This window comes from Microtus ochrogaster, chromosome 21 (assembly GCF_000317375.1).
Source record: "Microtus ochrogaster isolate Prairie Vole_2 chromosome 21, MicOch1.0, whole genome shotgun sequence".
NCBI classification, from domain to species: domain Eukaryota; kingdom Metazoa; phylum Chordata; class Mammalia; order Rodentia; family Cricetidae; genus Microtus; species Microtus ochrogaster.
Genome location: NC_022022.1, coordinates 32088959 through 32115709, shown reverse-complemented (window position 1 = coordinate 32115709; position 26751 = coordinate 32088959). Strand labels below are relative to the sequence as shown.

At 43.1% G+C, this 26751-nt stretch overlaps 2 protein-coding genes across 3 annotated transcripts in view; one reads left to right on the top strand and one right to left on the bottom strand.

Annotated features, from left to right (window-relative positions):
• Dapp1 (dual adaptor of phosphotyrosine and 3-phosphoinositides 1) overlaps positions 1-8199 on the top strand; it is a 49406-nt gene extending 41207 nt beyond the window's left edge. Inside the window, exons 5-9 of the mRNA XM_005357337.2 lie at positions 1268-1315; positions 2772-2834; positions 4219-4304; positions 4859-4946; positions 7332-8199. Coding sequence (XP_005357394.1) covers positions 1268-1315; positions 2772-2834; positions 4219-4304; positions 4859-4946; positions 7332-7400 — 354 coding nt within the window. The 3' untranslated portion in view covers positions 7401-8199. The remainder of the gene's footprint in view (positions 1-1267; positions 1316-2771; positions 2835-4218; positions 4305-4858; positions 4947-7331) is intronic.
• Positions 8200-12836: 4637 nt separating this feature from the next.
• Positions 12837-23125, bottom strand: Lamtor3 (late endosomal/lysosomal adaptor, MAPK and MTOR activator 3). 2 transcript variants are annotated; one of them, XM_005357336.1, is made up of 7 exons: positions 23008-23125; positions 22764-22809; positions 21596-21630; positions 17461-17519; positions 14683-14816; positions 14183-14246; positions 12837-13657 (listed from the first exon to the last, which is right to left on the bottom strand). In XM_005357336.1, the coding sequence occupies exons 2-7, from the start codon at positions 22770-22772 to the stop codon at positions 13584-13586; spliced, it is 375 nt and encodes a 124-aa protein (XP_005357393.1). In that variant the 5' UTR covers positions 22773-22809; positions 23008-23125; the 3' UTR covers positions 12837-13583. The 2 variants fall into 2 exon arrangements, with proteins under 2 accessions (XP_005357393.1, XP_005357392.1); XM_005357335.1 differs by having other exon boundaries at positions 23018-23119.
• Positions 23126-26751: the final 3626 nt, after the last annotated feature.

Sequence of the window (26751 nt, the reverse complement as noted above, 5' to 3'; positions counted from 1 at the left end):
AACTCACAGAGATCCGCCTGCCTCTGCCTCCCGAGTGCTGGGATTAAAGGCGTGCGCCACCACCGCCCGGCTGATGCATACCTTTAATACCAGCATTCGGAAGGCGGAGGCAAAGACAGGCGGATCTCTGTGAGTTCGAGGCCAGCCTGGTCTAGAAGAGCTAGTTCCAGGACAGGCGCCAAAGCTACAGAGAAGCCCTGTCTCAGAAAAAGAAAAAAGAAAAAAGAATTTTTCTAATACAATCTTTTCTCATTTTACAGAGTTATGTCCATTCCCACTCCCTCCCCTCCTCCAGCCCTCTTTCCCACACCCCAGCACCCCCCAATCCACTCCTCAGAAAGGGTTAACGCTTCCATGGGGAGTCAACAAAGTCTGACACTTCAGTTTAAGGCAAGACCAAGGCCCTCCCCCCTATATCTAGGCTGACAAGGTATCCCTCCAAAGAGAATGTACTCCAAGATGCCAGGTCAAGCACTAGGGATAAATCCTGGTCCCACTGCCAATGGCCCCTCAGACTAACCAAGCCTCACAACTGTCACCCACATTCAGAGGGCCTAGTTTGGTCCTATGCAGGGTCCCCAGCTGTCAGTCCAGTGTCAGTAAGCTCTCACTAGCTCAGATCAGCTGTTTCTGTGGGTATCACCATCATGGTCTTGACCCCTTTGCTGATATTATCGCTCCTCCCTCTCTTGGGCTGGTTTCCAATAGCTCGCCCCAGTGCTTAGCTGTGGATCTCTAATTCTGCTTCCATCAGTTGCTGGACGAAGCTTCTATAATGACAATCAATGTAGTCCTCAATCTGATTACAGGAGAAGGCCAGTTCAGGCACCTTCTCCACTGTTGATAGGAGTCTTAGCTGGCGTCATCCCTGTGGATTCCTGGGCATTTCTCTAGTGCTGTATTTCTCACTAGCACTTTAAAGCCACCCTCAATCTCTTTCCTTTCTCTCTCTCTCTCTGTGCTTCTCCCTTCTTGAGCATCCAGTTCCCTCACGTTCTCTCCTCTTCTCCCTTCCCCCTCCCTTTTCATCCCCCCCCCCCATACTCCCAATGTGGCTGTTTTCAAATCCCCAACAGATGAGCCAGCCTCCTGCAGCACCTGGGAGAGTTTGAAGAATGAAAGGGGACCAGCTAAAGATCAGCTTTAACTGGGGGTTGCTTCTGTCGAGTATGAGTTCACCCCGAGTTCTGCAAGATAAAACAGGACAGGAGCATAAGGCCAAACATGGGACGGTTCTGGACTTCATTGCGGCCTTTTTCTTTTGCAGCTTGGCACCAAAGAAGGTTACCTCACCAAGCAGGGCGGCCTGGTCAAGGTAAGGGAGCGTGGTTTGCTCGTGCCACCACAGGGAAGACAGCAACCAGAGGCTCAATTCTTGACACTGACAGAATTCTTTTAAAAAGGAAAATTATAAACTTATTTTAAGAAGCCACTTACATTTAATGAAAAATGACTTGACTCAAGCTCTCTGGCAAAGCCCCGTGTAAGAGTAACCTACAGTTCTTACTAAAAAGGAAGCCCCGTGGAGCATGCTCAGTGGAAGGCTGAAGAACCAATGGGATAAATTAACTTTTGAACATTTCTGCTCTTTTTTTGGGGGGGGTTTGTTCGTATTTTGTTTTTGTTTTACAAAAAAAGCCAAACTTTTATACAATGTTTACTGAAAGGTAGGCCAGATACCTCACTGGTGCTTTAAGAAAGTTACCTTATAACGTGCCAAGGTAAACATAGTGAAGGTCTTTACACGCCCAGGTCGCCTGACTGCCCCCTATCTGCAATTGTCCCTTAGGTTCTCTTCCGTTTCCATGGCGTGTGGCCACTGTCACCTCGTGCCCTGTCGGCTCTTGTCTATCTCGGGGCTCAGAGTCCTTACCCCTCCTTCTCCTGGGAACAGCTGCTTGGCTCTCTCCTGGGCACGCAGTCACGCGTGTCCTCCCTGGGCGGCGTGCTCCCCGAGGATGGGAAGCAGGTCCTGTTCCTAGCCTATTTGCTGATTGGTTTGTTTTGTGTTCAGCTCTCGCTGTGGGTCTCACTCACAGCCCAGGAGGACCTCAGCGATGCAGGCTTACTCCTCAGTGCCCTCCGTGGTAGGATTGCAGGCATGTACAACCATGTCTAGCCTGGGTGGCTTATTCCTGAATCTTCTATTGTCCCTTTTAAGTGGGCGCACTGGCAGCTGAGACGGATCAGAGCTTTGTTAGGACATAGGAAGGAAAAAGCTGCAGTTTTTGCTGTCAGTCCACGAATCCTCAGGTAAAATTCAGAGGGTCATGTGGTTAGAGGTTCCTCAACCTCAACTGGCTTATTTGTGAAATAATAGTAATGATGATGGTGATAATAATGATAGATGGCAATGCTTTATATGTGTTAGTTATATTTTACTCAATATACATTATATATAAATAAAATTTCAAGAATATACATGAATATATCTGTAAATTTTTGATGTGGGGATATAGCTCACAGGAGGTTCTCAAAACTGACACGTACTTTTATTATTGTATTAATAAAATAGAAACTTGAGTAGCTCATTACAAGTCACCTTGAATGTCTACAACAGCTGCATCTATTCATTTAAATAAGCCAGCGCTATTTCTATTGTGATCTTAGAACATATTGTTTTTATAGCTATTTTGAAACTCTTCTCAAAATTTATACATGAAAATAATTTAGGCGGATTTTATCTAATCATTCATATGCTTTTAAAATGGAAATAAACTGTCAAGTTTAGATATTCTGTACCCAAAACTTAATTTTTTTTTTCTCCTCAGACCTGGAAAACAAGATGGTTCACTTTGCAAAGGAACGAGCTGAAATATTTCAAAGATCAAATGGTGAGAAAGACAACAGCACCCCGCTCCCCCTTAGACTTCAGTTCTGTAAGGTTCCCGGCATCCTCTGAAGAGTCTAGAGACCTGAGCTCTTTTCCCTGTGTATCTGTTTGTAATGGGGGTGGGGGTGGGGCACACTTGCCAGGAAGTCTATTTGGAGACCAGAGGACAAACTGTAGGAGTTGTTTCTCTCCTTCAGAAATGTGGTTCCTGGGAATCAAACGCTGGTCGTCGGGTTTGATTTGATCACAAGCATCTTTAGCCACAAGCATCTCGTCAGCCCAAGGTGTGGGCTCTTGATCCCTGATCTGCTCTGAGTCTGTGAACAGCAGTTTGCCTCTTGGGTCAGTGCAAACTGTGGAGTGCACGGTTCCCTCTGTTTGGGGCCATGGGATCCCTCGCTTGCCATACTGTATTAACTGTCTCTATGAACCAGTGTCCCCTTTTATTAAACACACATTCATTGCTTGGGTCCATTTTGTCACGCCTCCTTAAAATGATCTCCCTTCGCTTTGGTATACAAATTTTCTGTAAAAGTAGAAGTTTATAAAAAGATGGGCGAAAAAACCATTCCTTTCCATGTGTTGAAAATCTATCTCTGTCTGATGTAAATTGTCGAAAGCAACATCTTTTTTAAAGTAGGTCTGTTTTAAGTTATGTGCGTGAGTATGTGTCTGTTTTGGGGTGTGTGCACGTGAGTATTGGTACCAGGCCGGAGGCACAGCACCCTTTGGTGCTGGAGTTACAGGCAGTTTTGAGCCGCCTGATGTGGGTGCAAGAGCAGGTCATCCTCTTAAACAGTGAGCTCCCTGTGCAGCCCAACAACGTCTTCCCAATGCTTAGCCTGTGAAAGGCTAGCTCCCAGAACCCAGGGTGTGCTTCCCTTTGCCAGGCCTTCCCATCATCTGTAGTGACATTTCATTTGAATTTTAATAAATAGTGCTTGCCTGAAATTCAGAGAGTAAAACAGCTGCACTGATCACCCTTACAGACCAGACAGTGGTGGCACACACCTTTTATCCCAGTAGCCACACTAGTTAACCACAGAAACCAGGAGGTAGTGGTGCACGCCTTTAATCCCGGCACTAGAGAAGAATATGAGATGGGAGGAGACAGCTCTCAGGCTCAGTCTCATTCTGAGATTCCTGGAGGCAGGATCGCCATTTCGGACTGAGGTAGAATAGAGGTAAGAACTAGTGGCTGCCGATTTTGCTTTTCTGACCTTCCGGTTGAACCCCAATTTCTGTTTCTGGGTTTTTATTAATTGTGCTATAATCATCCGTTATCTTCATGAAAGGAAATTGAGATTTTCACGCAGCAGAAACCTCGTTAAAGGGTGAGTGATGGACACACGTGTGTGTTTATTATGGTTTCCCTTTTTCCCCAGTCACCAGAACCAATTCGGATCCTAGACCTAACGGAGTGCTCAGCCGTTCAGTTTGATTACTCACAGGAAAGAGTAAACTGTTTCTGGTAAGTTGCTTTCATAAAGGAAATGTTTCCAAAAGTCTGTTAAGCCAAGGAATAGAAGTCGACCCCATGTGTACACGTCTGGATGGGAGGGACATGGACCTAACACAAGGACATTGATGTCAGTGCCTCCAGCTGCAGAGCACACAGTGGCTTCAACATAGAGGCAGGATGGCTAGGTTCAGACTGTGAGCTAACTACACAGCTAGAACTCATTCAACCATTCATAGGCTCTGGACCCCTGGGGGCTCAGCTAAGTAGACTTGTATTCCACAGAAGATATAGACGGCAAAAAGATGGGGGTGTGCATACACTTCTTTGAAGTCTCTCGGGAGACTATAAACCTCACCTGTAATAATAGAAACTTAAAGCTTCCTAGGTATTTCTGTCATTGCTGGTAGAAATTGCTCGGTATGCACCAATTCTTCAAAATCACCATGATAACCGTGGGAGCCCTCATCCATTCTTCTTCCCTTGGAAGGAGCTCACACTGTCGAACCAGGGTCTGTACAACTAGCCATGCTGACTACCACACATTCGCGCTTTTGTTTCGTCAGCTTGGTGTTTCCGTTCAGGACATTCTATCTCTGTGCAAAGACAGGAGTTGAAGCTGATGAGTGGATCAAAATACTGCGATGGAAGCTGGTGAGTTGCACAAGTCTCCCGACGTCTAGTCTTGATAACTAACACGCTGGTGACTGCCGGTAGACTTCGGCCATCAGAGCAGGCCCTAGAATCAATGGGGAGTCTGTCTGTGTGTGACCTTGCAGGATAATCTGCGTGTGCTTAAAAGGGTGGAAAATGGAAGAGGAGGTTGTGAGAAGAAAGGGTGGCGTTGTGCTTGGGTTTCAGGCTAGCCTTAGCTGCAGCTGCTGGCAGTCAGGTGGAAGGCGTGTTGGCCGGCCCCATTTTGTACTGGGATGGGAGGGTCTCAGAGAGGAACCTTGACATGTGCTTGGACTTGGAAAGCCTTTAAACTGTCAAGGAGGGAGCTGGGGAAGGAATTTGGCTCCCAGTATAAGCTGCACCTTGTGTGTATCAAGAACCTAAGGTGTTTTATCTTCCTGCTGTGTACTTCCCTAAGGGGAAGACAGTTAAAATAATTTACCAGCCTTTATACTTTTCATCATGTATGTTATAGAGTTGATAGCCAAGTACAAGCTTTCTAAAATTTCCTGTAAGTGTGGTATGTTGGCAGAATTTTTCATTGAGGCCACTGGTCATCTCTGTGCCACCACCTGGCTTCCAAATAATCATACAGAGACTCATTATTGATTATAAATGCTCAGCTGATAGTTTAGACTTCTTACTAACTAGCTCTTTCTTCTTAAATTAATTCCTATTTCTTGTCTGGGCTCTACCACATGACGGTACCTTTTCACAGTAGAGCATGTTCATCAGCTTCCTCTGCATCTGGCTGGTGGTTCCGCCTTTTTCCCTGCCTAGCCTCTACCTGCATACCTATTGGCCATTTAGCCCTTTAGGAAACCAATCCGAGTGGCAGGTTTTCTCAGTGTATAAAAGGAGTATTCCACAGAAGTAATATATTAGTCTGGTTTTTGTTTCTCTCATGAGATACTCGAGGCAAGCTACTTATGAAGTACCCAGGGTTCACAGTGTTTGAGGTTCAAGGGTTTAACACACACTTAGCTTCTGAGGAAGACCTCTTGGTGAAACATAAAGACAGGGACATGTGGGGGATGGAAACCTCACACTTCCAAACAGAAAGCCAGAGATCACGTAGGGTTGAGAGTGTGTGGGTCAAGCTCAGACTTCTAGAACTCTCTCCAACGGCAGTGTACCAGTAACATAAAGACCTCCTAGTAAGTCCCTTCTTTTTTTTTTTTTAAAGATTTATTTATTTATTATGTATACAACATTCTGCCTTCATGTATGCCCGCATGCCAGAGGAGGGTGCCAGATCTCAGTACAGATGGTTGTGAGCCACCATGTGGTTGCTGGGAATTGAACTCAGGACCTCTGGAAGACCAGCCAGTGCTCTTAATCTCTGAGCCATCTCTCCAGCTTCTTTTAATGACCTGATCACATCAATGATCAATGCCACCACCCTTGGGAACAAGCCTTTACATATTACTGAATTGAAACCCTTGGTGTGTTCAAAGGCAAAGCACAATTTTCCTAATCTCTTTCTCTCTCTCTCTCTCTCTCTCTCTCTCTCTCTCTCTCTCTCTCTCTCTCACTCTCTCTGCCTGTGGGGGGTGGTGCTATATACCTGTGTGTGTGTGTGTGTGTGTGTGTGAGTGTGTGTGTGTGTGTGTGTGAGTGTGTGTGTTTGTTTGTGTGTGGGGGGGTAATTATTGTAACTTGTATCTATAGGCAGTGTCTGAAAATGAATATCCTTAAGGCCCAACTTATGGCTCAATGATAAGAACAGTCCTCAGTCCTCCCTGGTTAAAAAAAAAAAGAACAAAAAACAAAAGGGGGGCATGCTGTGAACATTGTTGAGCATCCAAGTGTTTTGGGTTGCTTGTTTTGCTTTGTCTTTTGGTTTGTTTTGTCTCTGGTTTGAAATCCAAGTTAATATGGTGCTCATGTTGAGACTGTTCCCGTGCTGATTCTGAGCAGGTAAAAGCTTCGTTTTGGCCAGTCTGGGCTGAAATGACCCATTTCTAATTCCATGTACTTTGTTATTATCCTAGTGACACCTGGTTATTATAGAAAATTTAAATTAAAAAGTAGTTCAAATACACACTTTCCGACTTCTCCCTGAACAACTGGAGCTTTAAGAAAACAGCCCTTCTCTGCTGGTTTTCATCCCGCCACTATCTTTCTAAGGCCACAAACGCAGACCTGAATCTTCCTTTTGTTTGAGCAGTGTTGTATCACGCTTTCCTAGAAGTGGTACATCGACTCCCAGAGTGTACACACTGTAAAGCCATTCTACGATGTCTGGAGGGAGAATTAAAAACAAACAATTAAGAGGGGCAATCTATAGCCGCATATCTTCCTTACTGTTTCCGTCTGTATCTCAAGTGACTCAATGATAGCTATACCTATGTTTTATTACAGTCAAAAATAAGAAAACAGCTGGATCAAGGAGAGGACACTGTCCGAACTCGGTCATTCATCTTCAAATAGAACTTTCTTGGCTTTTCTTGGCTCAAGGGCAAGGTGGAATGTTCCAGGTGCTCTGATCTGTGGCAGGCTTCAGAGGAAAGGTCATTAAGGGAGTTCTTCAAACAAAAACAAACACAAAGCAGACCACGGTCGGGAGCTGAATGCTGTTTGCTGATTCACGGAAAACAGCTGGCAGGACCCGGCCATCTGCTTAAGAACACAGAAGCAGCACCCCGCTGATGCAAACTGCCTAACCTCCACTGCCAGGTGGAGCCACTCAGAACACAGCGCAAGACGAAGAGCTGGTTTGCTTTCTTAGTGGCTTAGGCTTGTTGACTTTAGTTGCCTGGCTTCCTGCCCCAAGTCCCGGTCAGCACAACTAAGCTTCAGATGTGTTCTAAACAGCAAGGAAGTGGCAATACATTGGGAGCGCAGGCTCTTTAAGAAAGCAAAAGCAAGATAATAAACGCCAAGGACTTTCAAAGGAGGGGCTGCTTTTGTTTTGTTTATATACAAAAACCTCAAGAAGGGCTGGAGAGGTGGCTCAGCCATTAAATGTGCATCTGCTCTTGCAGAGAACCTGAGTTCAGTTTCCAGGATCCACATCAGATGGCTTGCAAACACCCATCTCTCCATCTTCAGAGGGATCGGATACCCCTGGCCTCCTTGGGCACCTGAGCTCAGGCACACATACTCACACACATGCACATAATGCAAAAAAAAAAAAAAAAGTTTCCAAAAAATGAGAAAATGTTCATCATGGGTTTTTTTTGTTGTTGTTGTTGTTTGTTTGTTTTTTGTTTTTTGTTTTTTTTTTTTTGCTTTTAAGAGGCTTAGAAATCAGACTGGTGCCAGGCCATGTTTGACAACCTGAGAGGGATCCCTAAAACTCACATCGAGGTGGAAGGAGAGAACCAACTCCACAAAGATGTTCTTCGACCTCTATATGTATGTCAGCATGTGTGATCCCCACATCACACATAACGCACACAATAATTGCTTTTTTTAAATAAAAATCCAGCGGATCCTTTACTTCTAATGATAAACTGTGAGAACTACATGTCTTGTGGGTAACTAGATAGATAACTGTAAATTAACATATAGTAAGGAGTGAGGATGTTTTAAACAGCAAGAAACTGCACATTGAAAGGTGATGAGCAGTGGGTGACTTTTAGTTTATGGTTATCATTACAAATGTAATAACACACTTATAAGCACTAAGTTAGAGACTTCCCATAAAGGGTGCCCCTGTCTCTTTCTGGGGTAGGCTGTATGAGAATAGCCCTATGTAAAGCACCCCAAGATTATTAAAAGACAACTTCTGTTACATAGCTGTTGCAAACTAGGATCCCCAATGACAGACTGGTGTTCAGAGGCCATGAATAGGTCTTGACTTCTATTATCACTGTTGATGTGGCTTTAAAGGACAGAAGTTAGAAGAGTGATGAGCCAGCAGGTGGAGAACTGGGGGAACTCTGTTCTTGCAGCACAGAGGCAGTGGGCAGCACTTTCGCCAGTGTGACCAAGACACTTGAGTTAACAGCTGATCAGAATGATCGCTTTGTGGTTCTTGATGTCTCAGCTCACCATGTTTAGGGTGTGGTGCAGCTGCTCACGTCAGGGCAGGCAGGAATCTGAGCAAGGCTGGAACAGGAAAGGGAGGAGCCAAGACAAGAGACCCCAGGAACAGGTACTTCCAACCAGGTCCCATCATCCACATTCTGCCACGTCCTAGAATCTGTTCAAATTCTGATCCATTTGGATGAAATAAATGAAGTAAACCTGTCATTAGGTCAGCTCTCTCACCTCTGGAATGCCTTCAAGGACATACCCACAATATTTTTGGTATTTCTCATCACAGTACTTTGTTAAATTTTTTTTTCTGTTGTTTATATAGCTAAGACTCAGAAATTATTTTTTCCAACAGGTTTTTTGGAGTTGGGTTGTGGATCAGTGGTAGAATGCTTACTGCAAGGAGGGACATTTAATTTGTTATGTTTGTGTTATATGGACTAAAGCAATGTCAAGATAAAATGTATTGTCAAGTTTGCAAAATAAGGAGTTAACAATGGCCTCTCCTTGAGATGTACCATTTTGTTTCCTTACAAAAAAGTGTTTTTCTTCGTCTGTTAAATATTCTTTTTACTTTCTGTAAAATTTGTTTATTTATATTCTTTGGTTCTGTTTACTAAGTAAAAAGTGCATGATTTTGTTGTACATGTCCAGTTTTATTATTATAACATTTATTGCTTTCAAAGAGGAATGAAATGGAAAAGGCCAGTTAGACACTGGTACATTGTGGTTTATTTAAGGCGCTGCTTGGACTGCCTTTTTGACAAGCATGACTTGCCACCTGGAATAGAATGACCTGGCAAAATAGCTGCCTCAATGGGTGGTTGCCCTTAACAACCTGCTGACTGCCACCGGAAGCTTCTGTAAAATCTTGCTTGCTTGACCACCCATGTTGTGGTTTTAGAGTATAAAATGAGACTGTGAACTGGACCCAGGATGGAGGCCTTTCAGGAGCTGTCCTGGCCTTGGTCCAGCCGTGATGTTGCCTCTCTCCCACTCTCATCAGCGTGGGAATGGTTTCTCCAGAAAGATTCCCATAGACTTTTAAAATTTAAACACAACTGATTAATATCCTAAATAGCAATGGCACTTCACAGAAGACTGGAAGCTTAGGAAATATGACATTCCTCCCGGGATTTAGTGGAGTATGAAAAGAGCAGTAAACACACACTGAGACACATGTGCGTGTACACACACAGCAGTCGATGCTGTGAGGGGTCTGGAAAGCAGTGGAGGAGAGTAGGCAGGGCCCCAGACCATCTGTTAGAGGGACTGACAGGAAATGGGGGACCTTACACACACACACACACACACACCTATTTGCCTAGGACCTAGTCACACGCTTTGTCTGTTCTTGGCTGTCCAATGAAAGCATCACACTTTTACCTCCAGAGAAGAGCCTGGTGGGGGCTCTTGGCTAGTTTCCCAAATCCAAAATAGCAGAAGGGAAGGTGTTATGTCAGAGGGTAGATCAGAGCAGGGGGATGTGGGAGAAAAGTGAGTGAGGTATGTCTGTCCAAGTTCCCCTAAGACAACCAAACATTAGCCATTACTGTCAAAATTCCTTCTGGGAAAATCTTGCCCCACATATTCCTACTAGGAGAGTAAAATCTCCCCGTGGGCGAGGGAAGGCTAGGGCAGCTGCAGAAGCCAGCCCCTGCTTCGGAGACCCTGGGCACTGGAGCACTGAAGGGTCCCTCTCTATCCCCTCAATCCTACTCAGGTGGTATGCGGCAGTGCCTTAGCTCCCACTCCCCCATCCTGATGACATGAACCCACTGGGGCAGATAATAGGAAGACTGTGACAGAGGACATAAGATCGTACTTCCCTCTCCTTCCACACTTCAGATCCCCACTAAGCTCTTCCTCACCAAGGAAACCACACAGTGGTTTGAGCCATGGCGTCAAGTAGAGTTGTTTAGCCGCCTGTGCTGGAGGACCAGTTATACTTTTTAAAACGTTTCTACCCTATCATAAGCAGGGCTTCTATAAGTCATTAAAAATGATTTAAGGGGACTGGAGAGTGGACCAGAGAGAGGTTCCTCGCACCCACATCAGAGAGGTCACAACCATCTGTAACTCCAATGCCTCTTCTGGCCTCTACAGGCACCCATACACATGCCTTCCCCCCCCCCCACATACACATAATAAATTAAAATGAAGTGAAATTATATATCCCATTTTAAATACCAGATTCAGCAGACATCAACTTAGTATAGATGATTATTATTATATTATTATTATTAGTGCTAGGGAGAGGCAAGTAGTTAAGCATCAATTATTGTCTACCAGTATAGAACAGCCTGGACTATGGACCACATTCTGAGTAGCACAAGTACAGCTGTCCAACAGGCAAAAGAGGGAGAGCCCACTTGGGAAGGAATCTGTGAGGTTGGCAGACTTTGGGATGCAAATGTATAGTTAACAGAGTGGGGCAGGACTCAAGCAGTCAGCTGACAGATCTCCAGAGAGGAAGAAGCCTGAGTGGAGAAGGTCTCCATCTCTGGGCATGCTCCACGGTTGCACTTCCCTGGTCCTGCACCAAACCCTTATAACGAATACACACATATAAGCCCCATTGATCTGCTCGAGAACCAATACAACTTTCTCTGCAAGTATCTCATTTTGTTTGTTGCCTGAAGAGCTTTAAAATATTTTTACTTATTGTTATTGTGAGTGTAGCCAATCTGAGCTCGCTCCCCAGACTTAAGGAGAGAACTGACTCCCAGGTTGTCCTTTGACTGCCACAGATGTACACGTGTAGTATATGCACACACAGCACTAAATAGGTGGAATTTTAAAAGTTATTCTAGTTTTATGTTACCTGTGCAAAAGAATACTTAGCAATTCCCATCTGCAGAACTTTACAAATGATGATTTAATAACGTATCCAGACTTTCCCTGGGATAGAAACTCTACAGCAGCATGAACAGTTAATAATCTTCAGGGTGCACACACCTACTCACACGTCTTTCTTTGGGTGTTCAGATGAAGCAACCACTCTTTCCTGCAGTGCTGAGGATCGAGTCCTGGGCCTTACGTCCGCCAGGTGAGTGCTCTGCGCTGAGCTGCAACTCTACCCTTTCAAGCCAATTTGAGAATGCCAGAGTTGCCCAGGCTGACCTTAAACTCCACCCTTCTGCTTCAGCCTTCCCCACAGCTGGCCACCTATACAATTATCACCTCAATAACAAGTTTGCTACTTTATTCTTCTTTGTTTCATGCACCACATTACTGGCAAGAACTTTCCAGACATCAAGTGGTAACCCAGACAGCAAGAATTCTGCATTTTATTGGTTGCATCTCAGAGCCGACAGTTTATTGCTCACCAGAGAGCCACTTTGTTGTCACGTGCCCTAAGCAGCCCTGCTTCGTGGCTGTGCAGTGGCCCATCTCACTCTCACAGGACCTGCACACCTGGTTCCCTTCCTCGCAATCCATCTCCTACTGTGCTAGAAAGTAAGGGGGAGGAAAACTGCTTCCCGCGGAATCCGAGGACAGTGCTAGCACCAACGCCAACATGGAAAGCTGTCCCCAGAGCAGACATTCCAGGTCATTGCCTCTATGGCTGTGCAGTGGGAGCGCTGGAGACTGGTGCACAGTCAGTGCCTGTGAACTGATGCACCCCAGCGACAAACTGACAAGGGAAGTCATGGCTGAGCCACTCCTGAACCTCTTAGGCATATCTAGCAGATAAAATGTCGGTCCTGGTGATTCAGTCAGACCCATGGATGAAGCTTTGACAGTATATACTAGGTAAAACAACTCCATACAACACCCACAAGAAGCAGTCACTGCTGATTCATGTGGCTGGAGGACAGAATTAATTATGTCCATTACAAATTTGAAAGTCTGAAAGAAGAGGCCTATACAAAGTTCATTCTGTACTTTTAAAAATACTATTTTATTTATATTTGTGTATGAAAAAATGGCTATACTGTCATTTTCATATACATACTGATACTGGAAACAGAACTCAGTAACACGGCATGTCCAATGTAGAAAGAACACAGTCATTAAAGCACTGTTACGGAAAGAGGAGAAGAGACATCATGAGCAGTGATTTGCGTTCTCACTGAAGAGCAGCACCCTCGAAGAAGAATCAACTCCATTAGTAATACTCATCTACCGGAGATCACAGACAGAGGAGGTTAGTGATTGTACTTTCTTTATTACTTTACTAAGCCATTCATCTTCCTCACACTCAATGCAAAGAAATAAAATATAATCTTAAAAAAAAAATACGCCCTCATTATTCTCATAAGCGTCTCTGTGGCTTGTGGCGTGGGAGAGCTGTGCAGCAGGTGTGCTTGCTGGCTCCAGAGCATCCGTGTGCCACTCTGATCCCAATGACGGGACAGACACCACTCTATCAGACATCCACACTAACTCCATGGGAGCTGCACTAGAATGAACCATTTTTGTGGCGTTCCCAGATCTCACTAAGTAAGAAAAGACTTTATACACATAAATATAACAATTGATCTGTCTATAAATTACAGCTACAAGCTCTCCTTTAGTGTAAGGTGGAAGAGCGGCCCTCTGGACACATAGATAAAGTATTACTGTGGTCTAAAGATTGCTGGACTGGCAGGGTGTTGTTGCAATGAAGACATCAAATCCATTGTTAGATTAGGACACTTCCACAACTTTTATCAGCTCTTCAAATAATGGAGCCAGTTCCTTTTCTAGGCTGACAATTAGTCCTAAAAGAGATTTAAGAAATTAGGATGTTAGAAAATTCTTCTTATGAATGCTGAGCTAAACTCAGCCCTCGTCAGGATTTGTCAGAGCGTCTCAGCACAGCAACAGAAACCAGAGACTGAACTCTCAGTCATGCTCAACCTGTTTATAGTGTTCAAAATCTTAAAGTTGTGATTTAACTGATGGGTCTGTAGAATGAAGTCATTTTTAGCATCAAATATGTCCTGCTTATGTTCTGTAACCCTTCATTTCCGTGAGCTGTTTTAATGTGAGCTATAAATAGCACACAAACCGCAATGTGGGTGTGACTAGCTTCTACTGCACCAAACCAATCTCTTGACCATACCATTTGCATATGGAAATACCCTGGATGATGGAGAAGGCCCCCATTCTGCAGATGTGGGAACTAGGAATCAAGTGGCCACGGCACAAATACAGGTGGTTGACAACAGCGGCCACCAGGCCCGGCTCCAGGACAGTACTGTAAAGAGCACAGCCTGCATGTGCAGGCCATTCTTCTAACATACCTGTGTTGGCATTGCTGCTGGCTATGAAGCTCACCACCAGAGGTAAACGATTGAACTGAACCACCTGGAAGGAGAATAAGGTCTAAATCGCATGCTGCATGGTGAAAACAGTTATGATTCAGCTGGAACAACAGATTTAAACAGCTGATCACTGAACTTTCCAGGCAAGGCTCTTACCTGTTACAACAGGAACCATGCTGAGGATCCCCAGCTGTGCAAGCTAACGGCACCATCTACTGGAGTTGACAGTGACCTAATGCGCACTTCACAGGCTAACAAGCTCTTAATTTTTAAAGTTTTAAGTATTTTTCCACAATAACTATTTTCTGATATAAAAACATCAAAAAACCCTAGTTTTAATATAAGTACTCTGAAGGCTAATTTAAAAAAAAAAATCTGTGCCCCTCATATTAAAATTATACCAAAAACAGCTTATACAAAAGATATAAAAATGACAGATGAGCCAGTGAAACACTGAGCTACACACTGAATATACCAACCTGGTAGGTGTTATAGTAACAGATGATACTTTTATTTTTGGAAAGCCCGAGTTTGCTGCCTTGATCTGTGGCAAGGGCGAAGGTGGACAAGAAGCCAGGCCTCAGGGCGTGCTCTGGAGCGCTGTCGTTGGCCACTGTGGAATGAGCGGTAAATAAAATGATGCAGAGCATGGCAGGAAGAGGTTAACAGCAACTTTCAAAAGAGCACAAGCACATAAAACCTAGGCACAAAGGTACATTTACAGTGCTGAAAACCCCACGGCTACCACCTGGGTCTCATAACTCAGATGGGAAAAATTACTTAATCAGAAGTTCAGTATTCATAACTCAGGGAAGATATGCTGACTTCCATGATGAAGTGAATATTCTGGTCATCTGAGGATATGTGAGAATAAAATGGGAAAAACTACAAAATTGTTTGCTCTCATAAAACCCCCGGAAGCAGTGTCTCTCGTAGACGCTGACAGTCCCATAGCTGGCTGCCTGCTTCAGGTCCCCTCGCTCACTAAAGGCTGGACTAGGTGAGCTGCATCAGCTAAGCAGGGAGCTCCAGTGTTTCACAGGATTCTGTGAAATGACACAAGGGCTGGAGAGTCACCTGAGCCCTCTTTAGAGAGGTGAGGAAAGACAGGTGACCTGCCCACAGCCACCCACAGACAATGGAACCTGTCACGGCTTGTCACCAACTCAATGCACGGCTCCAGACAGGCTGTGTCCTCTCTGTACTTGATCATGTTAATGTGTAAAATGGAAGAACTAACGCAGGTGACTTCTAAAGAATGTTGTAACCCTAATGTCTAAAATTATATGTCTGTCTGTCCTGACATGGAAAAGAAACTGTAAACCACAGGACCAAAACAACAACAACAACAACAACAAAAAAGTTGACTGACAAACTGTCAATAGAAACAAAACAGTTTTTCAAATTTCCTGCTTCATGGAAAAGTCTGCCAGATACTATGGGCCTGTAGGCTGAAGATGGATGCCCCAGTGATACAGAAGAACTTTGGGTGACTGTCCAGGCAGCAAGATGTCCCTGTCAATTCTAGAGTTTTAAAAGTTGCTTACAATGCACTTCTTGTTAACTTAAATAATATTATATCCTTCTGGGGTCTTTGATGGAGTTGAAGAATAGATAGATACTTATAGTTTTCCATTGTTATGACAAAAGATCTAAATATTGTAACTGTAATTCTTGCTTGATATCTTTTTTGCTATATGTAATCTTGCTATGTGAAAGTTAAAACCATCCTTTTTATTTAGACAGAAAAGAGAAGATGATGTGGAATTCCCCTCTGTATGCTGTAAATATTTTTTATTGCCACTGTCTAATAAAAAAGCTGCTTTCAGTCAATGGCTTAACAAGTGACGCCAGGCAAAAAAATCTAAACAAAGGTATAGAGAGAAAGTAGGCGGAGTCATAGAGACACCAAAAAAAAAAAAAAGACGCGAGCCACCAGCCAAAACCTTACCAGCAAACCATATGCCTCGTGATAAAATATAAAATAATAAAAATGGGTTAATTTAAGATGTAATAGTTAGTTAATAAAAAGCCTAAGCTAATAGGCCAAGCAATGTTATAATCAATATAGTTTCTGTGTGATTATTCAGGTCTTGGCCAAAAACAAGCGAGCAGCCATGGCCTACAAACATCCACTTGGATCATGCCACAAAACACAAAAGTAAGCAATCTGAGTTCATGCTGACTCTGTTACAGCAAATGCATGTTAAAAAGAACTGAGAATCAGCCAAATTCATGTTGGGTGGATCAAAACACATTGTGTACACACATGACAGCCTCAAGAATTAATAAAGATGCACTTTCTAAAACTTCTTATATTCAGATCAACTAAAGTAATTATGACATTAAAGATTTTTAAAAAATATTTCTAATAAAGAAGCAAAAACCCTTGTAAGATTTAAAAACCACCAATCTGAACTAGTGACATGGTTCAAGGATGACTGCCTGCTTGCCGTGCACACTCAATTCCAATACTAAAGATATATTTAATAGTTTGCATTATCATAAGCATCTTCAATGAAAAACTGGGCCTGCTGTTAGTATTCAGGCATGTACTGGCCTGCTCTTGGGGTTCTGACAGCTACATCCTCAGCTGCACTGCTTAGAGCACCTCCTGTGCACCTTCGTTCCCTTTTCAAAGGGCCCTGCCCAACTCCCGTTTCTCCCTTTTTTCTCCTTGTCTGTCTGTCTGTCTGTCTGTCTCTTCTTTTCTGCTGCTTCTGTCCCCAGGGGCCAGTCTCCTTTCTTCCCTCCCCTCTTTTTCCATTCACTTTCACCCAATAAAAAACCTCTCCATTGGGGCTGGAGAGATGGCTCAGAGGTTAAGAGCATTGTCTGCTCTTCCAAAGGTCCTGAGTTCAATTCCCAGCAAACACATGGTGGCTCACAACCATCTATAATGGGGTCTGGTGCCCTCTTCTTGTCTGCAGGCATACACACAGACAGAATATTGTATACATAATAAATAAATAAATTTAAAAAAAAAAAACCTCTCCACGTGAGTTCTGTCACATGGCGTCTTTCTCTCTCGTGCTGCGTTTTTCTAAATGAAAACACCTATGGTAAATGGTAAACACGTGCAGAGATTCCAGGTCCTGCAGACACGGAACCCACTACAGGTTCCACATCCAGTCTCCAACAGACAAAAGTACATAAAAAAACAGTCGTTCTAATTTGTTGAAATAAGCTTTATACATTTCTAATTATTTAAAACACATATTTTGTCAAAAGTAAAATGCACGAAGCACTCAGTTTACCTTTAATAACAGGCACCCCGTCTCTATCTGATACAACAATTGCATGGAGCCCTTCAACGCTGCAAGAAAGCAAAAGTCAGTATTACAAAATCATTTTGATTTCTACAAACATGTACCTCAGACTCATGATGGTAATTCTCAAGTGTATGTGTGTGTGTGTGAGAGAGAGAGAGAGAGATAGAGAAACAGTGAGAGAGACAGAGATGACGCAGGGTGCATATGGAAGGCAGGCGACAACCTCAGGCCTCTTGTCTGCCACTGCATATGCCAGACTAGCAGCCATGAGCTCTAGGGATTCTCCCACTTCACTACAGGAGCCCCGAGTCCAGGCGAGTTCCGAGAACCCAAGCTTGCGTCTTCACCCACTGAGCCATATATTCTCATTATTATTTCTTTATTCTGTGTACATACTTGTATATGTACCACATGCAGGAAGGTGCCTCCCTAGGTCAGAAGAGAGCATTAAATTCCGTAGAGCTGGACTGAAAAGCAGCTGAACCACCCAGTGAGGGTGCTGGGAACCTAACCTTTCCCTGTCGTTTGCCTGACCAACAAGTGCTCCTAATTATTGAACCATCTCTCCAGCCCCTCAAAGTTATATTCTTTTTTTTTTTTTTTTTTTTTTTTTTTTTTTTTTTTTTTGTTTTGTTTTTCGAGACAGGGTTTCTCTGTGGCTTTGAAGCCTGTCCTGGAACTAGCTCTGTAGACCAGGCTGGTCTCGAACTCACAGAGATCCTCCTGCCTCTGCCTCCCGAGTGCTGGGATTAAAGGCGTGCGCCACCATCGCCCGGCTTCAAAGTTATATTCTTAAGAGAAAAAGAAACTTCAGGTTTGGAAAATGCAACTTAAGCAACAAATTATATAACAAAATGTGTAAGTAGACCTTGTATGTATTGTGTATTGCACACACACACACATACACACATGTGTATACAAGTGTACACTCATCCGTGTCTGTTTGTAAGGAATAAATGCCTCTGTCACCAAATGCTTCTAGCAGCAGAACTACATGACTGGACGACAGGCATGAGGAAGATTCTAAATCTTGAATTTTATAAATATACTGTCTACTCAAAAAAAATCAAATAAAAAGGCAAATGCTCAATATGTTATACCTGTTATTCAAAATGCTTAGAAAAATCTGTGCACAAGTAAAATTTTGTAATTGCCATAGTCATCAATTTACATAGTAACCAACGCACCAAAAGAGGAGGTGAAAAAGTAGGGTGTTCATTCTTTTTACTGGATTACAAATCCTCGGAGACACAGCCTAAGAACGCAGGACAGCCCCATTCCTAAAGCACTCCTTTCTAGAAATCAAGGCACAGAGAAGCTGTTTTCAATTCTACACAACAGACCAAGAGCGATCTGCATACGTTTTACTAATAATTGTTGGGCCACCAACAGACATATTTTAGAAGTAAATTTTATTAATCAGCAAAAATCTAAAGCTTACTAAACAAACTATTTTCATTCTAAAAACAGTGTTCCTTCCACTAGTATTGAAGACATCAGCTGCGGTCTATGGTGTGGCTGAGTGTTTGCGGTGTGGCTGAGTGTTTGCGGTGTGGCTGAGTGTTTGCAGAGCACACATAAGACCCTGATTCAGCCCCTAACCGTCTCCCCATCATCTCAGCAATCCTGACTAACCAAAAACTTTTCTTCATATAATTATAAAATATTGGCTATTTTAAAACATGGAAAGCCTGAGATATTGGGAAGGGGGGTCACAACTAGATTTTAAAATATAAACCCAAGAACGATATTTAACAGGGAGTTAAAAATACATTGTATTGATATCTGGAACTAGTCTGGTTTTGTGGAGAAGTAGAGAGATAAAGCAGTTAAAACCATGGACCTATGAAGCTGGAGAGATGGCTCAGTGGTAGAGAGGACTGGATGCTCTTCCAAAGAACCCAGGTTCAATTCCCAGCACCTACATAGCAGCTCACAACCATCTGTAACTCCAGTCCTGGCAACTTGACACCAGTCATACACACAGTGCACAAGCAAACATGCACATAAAACACCCACACTCATATATAACAATTTAAAAATAAACAAAAACAACAAAAATGCATGAACCCCACTAAACCCACACTTGTAGCAACAAATCTGAGTGTTTGCAATGCTATTGTTCCTCCTTCTTTCTCTTTCTGTTCTTAAGGTGTAATACATCTGTCTTCAAGAAATAGTCTGCAAATATGAATCAGAGTGCACTCAGTCCTTATGAAAAGGGTGACACTAGTCCCTTCCCTACCATTATGCTATGACAAATATTCTTCTGCCCCCTTGGAAGTACTGCAGACTGAACCTTCCAAGCGCGTGGCAAATTCTCTATCACTGACATACATTCCCAGCCCTTTACAGCATGCTTAAATTGCACATATCTCATGTATGAGCCTTACCATAAGGAAAGCAGTTGGATAAAAACACACACATGAACATCAAAGGAAATCTCAGGGACTTCACAGTATGGAAAACACAAAGGATGAAACATGGAAGCCAATCAGAGGTGGCAGAGTAGAAAAGATGCCTATTCCTTATTGGAAGGCAAACAAAAGAAGCAGTCACCCTGAAATGACTCGATAAAAACCAACCAAACAAACAAAAACCACCTCAGTTTCTTTTGCTTTTCAGCTGCTGTTTCAAATGTTTTTATCTATGTGTGCAAGCATGTGGTCAGCAGACAACACGTGTGGTCAGTTCTATACCTCCACTGTGCGTGTCACTGCACCCGCATCAGTTTCACAGCCACTGTCTTTACCCGCTGAGACATCTAACCATCCTTGTTCCTTTGAGACAGGATCTCCACTTCCGTCACCTTCCCAACGCTGGGATTCCAGGCCCATCCACACGCCCAGCTCACTTTCACGGTGTTTCTAATGTTTTAGTATACTAAGCAAAAACCAGTCAGTGGATCGGTCTGTGTACTGGTGCGTTTTTTGGCAAGTAGATCCAAGGTAGGGTCATGTGGGAAGAGGGAACCTGCACACAAGACGCGGGGAGGCGAGTGAATAAGCAGCACTCCTCCACAGCTTCTGCTTCTGCTTCAGCCCCAGCCCTGCCCTTTCATGATGAACTGTAGTCTGCAAGACGAAATAAATCCTTTCTCCCTGTGTTCCTCTCAGCCAGTGTTTTATCGCAAACGAGGACAGTCTGCATTCCAAAACTGTTTGTAAGCAGTAACGAGAAAAGCTTTAATGTTGGAAGAGTTATAAGGTCAGAAAGCAACTGTTAGTTCTCCCACTAGTCACTAACATTTCCCTGCATGGCTTTAGCCTGTACCATGTTTCTGTGGTCATGTGCTAGCATGTAAAGCTATAACTGCCATCATTCTGGCCATCTGTGTGAAAAAGAACCAGCAGCTAGTCTCCATAGTTGACCATTTAGTCAGAGGAAGATAATTAAAATTAAAGATTTCCCATTATTTCATTTAACACACCAATAGTGTTTTCTTCATGACGACATAAGAAAAATACAACAAATGAGCTTGGCGGTGGTGCACGCCTTTAATGCCAGCACTCAGGAGGCAGAGGCAGGCAGATCTCTGTGAGTTCGAGACCAGCCTGGTTTACAAGAGTTAGTTCCAGGAGAGGCTCAAAAGCTACACAGAAACCTTGTCTTGAAAAACCAAAAAAAAAAAAAAAAAAGAAAGAAAGAAAAAAAGAAAAAAAAATAGAACATATAAATTAAAACCAGAACACGCTGTCTTTAATTTCTACTAATCTATAATCAGAGTAAAAGCATAAGCTAATATGTGAACACTTTCAACAATGAAAGCAAGAGTCCAAGCTAACATTCATTTTTCCAACCTAAAGATCCAACCTACGACCCAATAAACAACTATGATAAGTTGTTTTTAAAAACTTTAGACTGGCAAGAAATCTAAGTTCTGGGCTCCAGCGCCTATTTCCTATTGAGCATAAACAAGTCATGTGACAGCTCTAGTTTTATGTTATCTATCTGTAAACTCAAGCCATCACTTATGATACTTGGGGTTAGTTATGAATTTAAATATGGGAAATAATCACCATGACACATATAAAATACAAACCTAAAAGGGTGAAACAAAATACTTTGTAAGATTAATGTTACACTGAATTTATTTGGCAATAAATGAGCATTTTCTTACCTTGGCAACTTTTTGTACAGAAATCGCTTTAGATCCTGAAAGAGAATAATGTTTTAAAGATCATATTACAGTCTGCCCTCATAGCCCTGCCACATCCCCCTTAAAGGACATAAGTCACCATTTTTAACTGGGGTTTCAGCTTTTATTTGTATAACTTGGAAGAAGTTAACTAATCTTTTTTTCTAGGCCTCAGTTTCATTGGGTTTCATTATATGTATATATGGGATATACATTATATTATATGTATATATAGGGATAATCACACACTCTACATGATAAGAATGCTGAAAAATTTAGTAATGTATGTATGTCAGTGTACCTGGCATAGGGAAACACGAATACACACTTGCCCTAAAGCGAGATGTGTTTCACAATAATTACGTCCTGATAATACCGTATTCACTTGGCAACAGTCTATGAACCTCCTCCCATGTCCATAGAAATTTTCCACAACCATTTTTAATGATCCTAAGTCAATTAGATAAACTACTCTTATATTCATTCAGTCTCTTGACCAAAGCTAACGACAATGTGATACATTTAACATAGAACATGGTTCAGACTAAGAGAACAGAAGGCGATCTCGTCTCATGACGAACTCATTTGGAAACAATCACTGACAACTGAGGTATGCGCTCTACCCTAAACGTGGGCTGATTTGAACCTTTACCTCCAACCTGAATGAGTATCTTATTCCATGTCACCGCCACGAACTTACTTTTGCTCCCGTCTTAAACAGACACACAAAAAAAGGAACAAAGGTTGCAGAAGGGGCACCCGTTAGAAATCCTTTTAGATCACAACAATGAGACATCACGAGGACTTAGTGGGAATCAGGAACAATACCAACGGAACAGGTATTGATGGGAGGGCGGCCATTCCTCCTTTAGAAGCAAGTGTTAACTGCCCGGAGCTCCTGTGTGCCCCAATAGGATTGGGAGGTGGGAAGAATACAGTTCTCTCAGGCTAAGGTACATTAGTGATTCACCACAACCATTCCTGATAGAAACTCAGGACCCTGAGAGTCCACTCTCATATCAATCCCCTACAACGGACCCAGGAAGATGGGCAGGGCTCAGCACAAAACCAATTTCTACCTCTCCCCACTCAGTGGCCTCATGCAACCCTCCCACATCCTCTTTTTTTATCGGGAACGGGTGTCACTCACATCCGCCATGATGAACCCCTTTCTCCCGCAGGATCAACCTATACGCCTGGAAGAGAAACTTCTGTGACTCTCCCAGCATCCCGGGCTTTTTTCCCTTCCCAGACCCAGCATCCCGGGATCCACCCTCGCCAAGCCCGGCGAGAGCCGTAGTTCTGGGTCTGGGTCAGGAAACCCGTCCGTGTGGCCAGCCACGACGGCCCACCCGCCCGGACAGAAGGGGTCCCCGCGCGGGAGAAGGGGCGACCTCTGCAGACCCTCGCGCTCTCCAGCCTGGGGCGACCTGCCCGGGTGTCCCCACAGTTCAGTCGCCTCTCGGAAGCCGCCTGTCAAGCCCCAGTCACATGACTCGTGACCTCAGCGGCGCTCCAGGAAGAACTTCCTATACCCTCGCTCCCGGCGATTCTGAAGTTCCGGGGAGACTTGGCGGAAACCGCGCCTGCGCGCTGCGCCAATAGCCGCCCGGCTAGCTCCTGAGGTCCCAGCACCTTTTTTTTCACCCATCACACCTACAGCGGAAGACGTTCCTGTGCGAGTATGCACACCCTTTTCCATAAATCATTTTCCTTAAATACCACACACACACACACACACACACACACAATTTTATGAATGAAGACATTTGAGGAGCACGGTCTGAACAGCCTATTTGATAGAAGTCCCAGGTCCCTAGATGACCCCATTTTCGTACTCTTGAATTTTCACTTAAAGTCAGTTCAGGAGCCATGAGCGGTAGGCTCGTTTGTCACGTCTGTTTTAAACATGCAAGTACTGGGTTGCCTCTTAGGTTCTGAGTCTGCATTAGTTGTGCCTTCTAAAAACTGTCTATCTTTTGTTTGGTGTTTTGTACATTTAAGAAAGCCTACCGTACGGGGAAATCTAGAATGCTAACAAAAAAGAACAGTCCAATTGCTTTGGCCCAATGCTTCTCATTATTGACGCTTTGGTAATTCTTCGTGGTAAATGTCTGCAATGAGGTCAGCTTAGTGGACTTCTGTAGAATCCCAGAGACAAACAGAAATCACCTCAGATCAAAGTCACAGCCCAGTGACTGTCTGGGGTCTCAGGAAAAATGAAATTGGTGGCTTTTGCTACAAATTTTCTCTTACCTCATGTATTCTTAACAGTAGTGTACCTTGAAAAAAAAAAGGCAGATGTATGGGAATAAATGCCTAATCTTCATTTCCGAACCCTAAAAGTAGGAGCGCAAACACTCAAAGACATAGAGGAAATGCTGTATTAACTACAATTGTCTGGGAGAATGGCACTGTTAACTACTGAGCTCAACAAATGACCTCCGCCTAGTCAGTTCAGATTGTTTCAAGTGACATGAGAAATTGAAAGGGACATTCTTAAAAGTCTTTGCCTTTTCACTATTAAAATACTTCAATTAAAAATTATTATTTTGAGATAGGGTCTCACTGTATATCTGACTGGCTTAGCATTTGCTATGTGGACCAAGCTGGCCTCAGCCTCACAGAAATCTACCTGCCTTTGTCTCCTGGGTGCCTGCTCTAATGGGCTGGCTAATTTCTTTCTTGCATAACATGATTCAGGTCCCGTTCTCACCGGTCTCCTAACTCTTCAAGTGATGGCACCTGTGTTATTATCTTGCAGTTTTACGCCTTCCATAGTGAATCCGTTCGGAACCTACCCTTTTCAACTGTGATCTGTCTTCATCTGCTCTTGCTTACTGAAAGCTGAAAAATGTCCTTCCTGTATCACCGTGCTCCAACCCAGAAGCTCTCAAAACACCAAGGAGCCTGTTTCTCCTTCTACTTGTCTTGGAAGTCCGACTCTGTAAACCAACAGTTGTATTTGTTGACCTCTTTGCTTGCATTCTGTTTAACAATGACTCACATGTACATTTTTCAGTTCCTGATTGAAGCCCTTACTTCTCGTCAATGAGACCAAATCAGAATCCATCTGTGTTAAGCTTATTATCAGTCTAATAGTCAACTTAGTTTGGGCTCATTATTAGAAGTTTCTTTTCACGACTAATTGGTTCCGTTACTTTGCATTGGGACATCAAGATGGGGCATGTTGGGGGATATGTGATCAGGTAAACCATTGAGAGATACTGAAGACACAACCTACACCGCCACTTAATAATGCAAACAAACCGCTAGAAGTGTGCATATGACCAGGTGCTCAGCAAGTTGTTAGAAATATATCGTCGTAGCCTCCAGAGAACAACTAAAATTATACTCTAAAAACCCAAATCTGATCCTATAACTCCCTCCTTAAAGGTCTAAGGTTTTTGACAACTGACCTGAGGTGTAGTATCATCACCATGATTTGCATATCATCTCCTGAAGATTAGGGCCCTATCTTAATTCTCTACCTACCTTATACTAAATCATCCCACAAGTTTGTTTTCATTTCCACAAAGTTTTAATGCTTTTATTCTTTGGGAATTTCATACAATGTACTCTGATAAGACTCCTCCAAAGTCCACCCCATTTCCATACCCCTAAACATGGTGTCCTTTTTCCCTTCTCCCGATAATCTATCAAGTTCAGTTTGTGCTACTCATATACTCCTGGGCCTGTGGGACTATCCAATGGAGCACAATCAACCTACATGGGACAACTCTTAAAGAAAACTGACACCCCCTCTTTCAGAAGCCATCAACTGTCCATAACTCCTCAATTAGGGCCCATGAACCCCTCCCCACTCCATGCTAGAATGCTGACTGGCTTGATCTTGTGCAAGCAACCTAAGCTGCCATGAATCCTAATATTTTCAGGATGACAGTTGGCACACACTATATGAGGCCTTTCTCTAGTATTTCACCTCTTTTTTCCCCTTTTTGGTTTCAGCTTAAGTTTACTTTCTCAACAGAGTTAAGTGTGGCTTCTTGGTAGCAGCATTTTCTCAGATGGGCTCTGTTTGCTAGAGGCAAGTGTTTCTCATTTAAGAGAGACTTCCTGACTCAGCTTTAGCTGCAAAAACCTTGCAGCCCTTTCAAGAGGTCCTGCCACAAAATACTTAAGTGGTATTTATGAAGCTATAGAGTTGTGGCAATAAACATGGCTCCTGCCAGTACCTCTGCCATGAAGCTAGACTCTCAGAAAGCTAAGGAATGGGCTGGATCCAGCCAGCAAAGCCACAGCTTTAATTCTAGCCATATTGCTTAGCAAATTAAAGACTCATGTGGTCAGAAAAAGAGAGATATACAGTAAAGATAGATTTAGATGAAAAAAACCTATAAACAGTTTAGAGTGTGTTTAAAAATATATGTAGGCTTGTAAGAGAAAAGAAAAAAGGATAAAGTCCTTAAAATAAAAAAGAAAGAGAGTAGTTGGGTGTGGTGGCACACACCTTTGATCCCAACACTTGGGGGAGGCAGAGGCAGGTAGATCTCTGTGAGTTCAAGAACAACCTGATTTACAGAGTGAGCGTCAGGACAGCCAAAGATACATAGAGAAACCTAATCTCAAAAAACCAAAAATTAAAAATGAGTTTAAAATAAAGCCATGTAAAAATGGAAAATAAACAGAGAGTCTGGATACTGTACACTATTGTGTTGTCTTTGAATTGTTTGATGGCTGAGGAAAAAGCAAAAGCTGCTAAAAAAATTTGATTATAAATTTCTGGATTAATCTAACATATATATTTTGAAAATGCCTTGACTTCAAAATTTAAGTCAAAAGTTATGTTACTTTGGAGAAGAGATTTTGCTTTTGTTTCCACAGGAAATGAGAGGCTGTGGATTCATTCTGGGCTAAGAAAAATCATGTTTGATCAAGGAGACCCCCTGAGAAATCTCCAGCAGGAGCAGATGGCCCAGATATTTGAGTTCTACATCCAGAACAGCCACAAGACTGCTGGCTGAGATGATCAAGCCTCACAGAATATTTCAGTCAGGACTTGACCATAATTCTAAATTTTCTTTAGGTCCCTGTAAGATTATCAGTACCCCAATCAGCAGGAATTAGCCTGGAAAACTATACCCACATTTCCCAGAAAAATGGATTATGGATGTTTG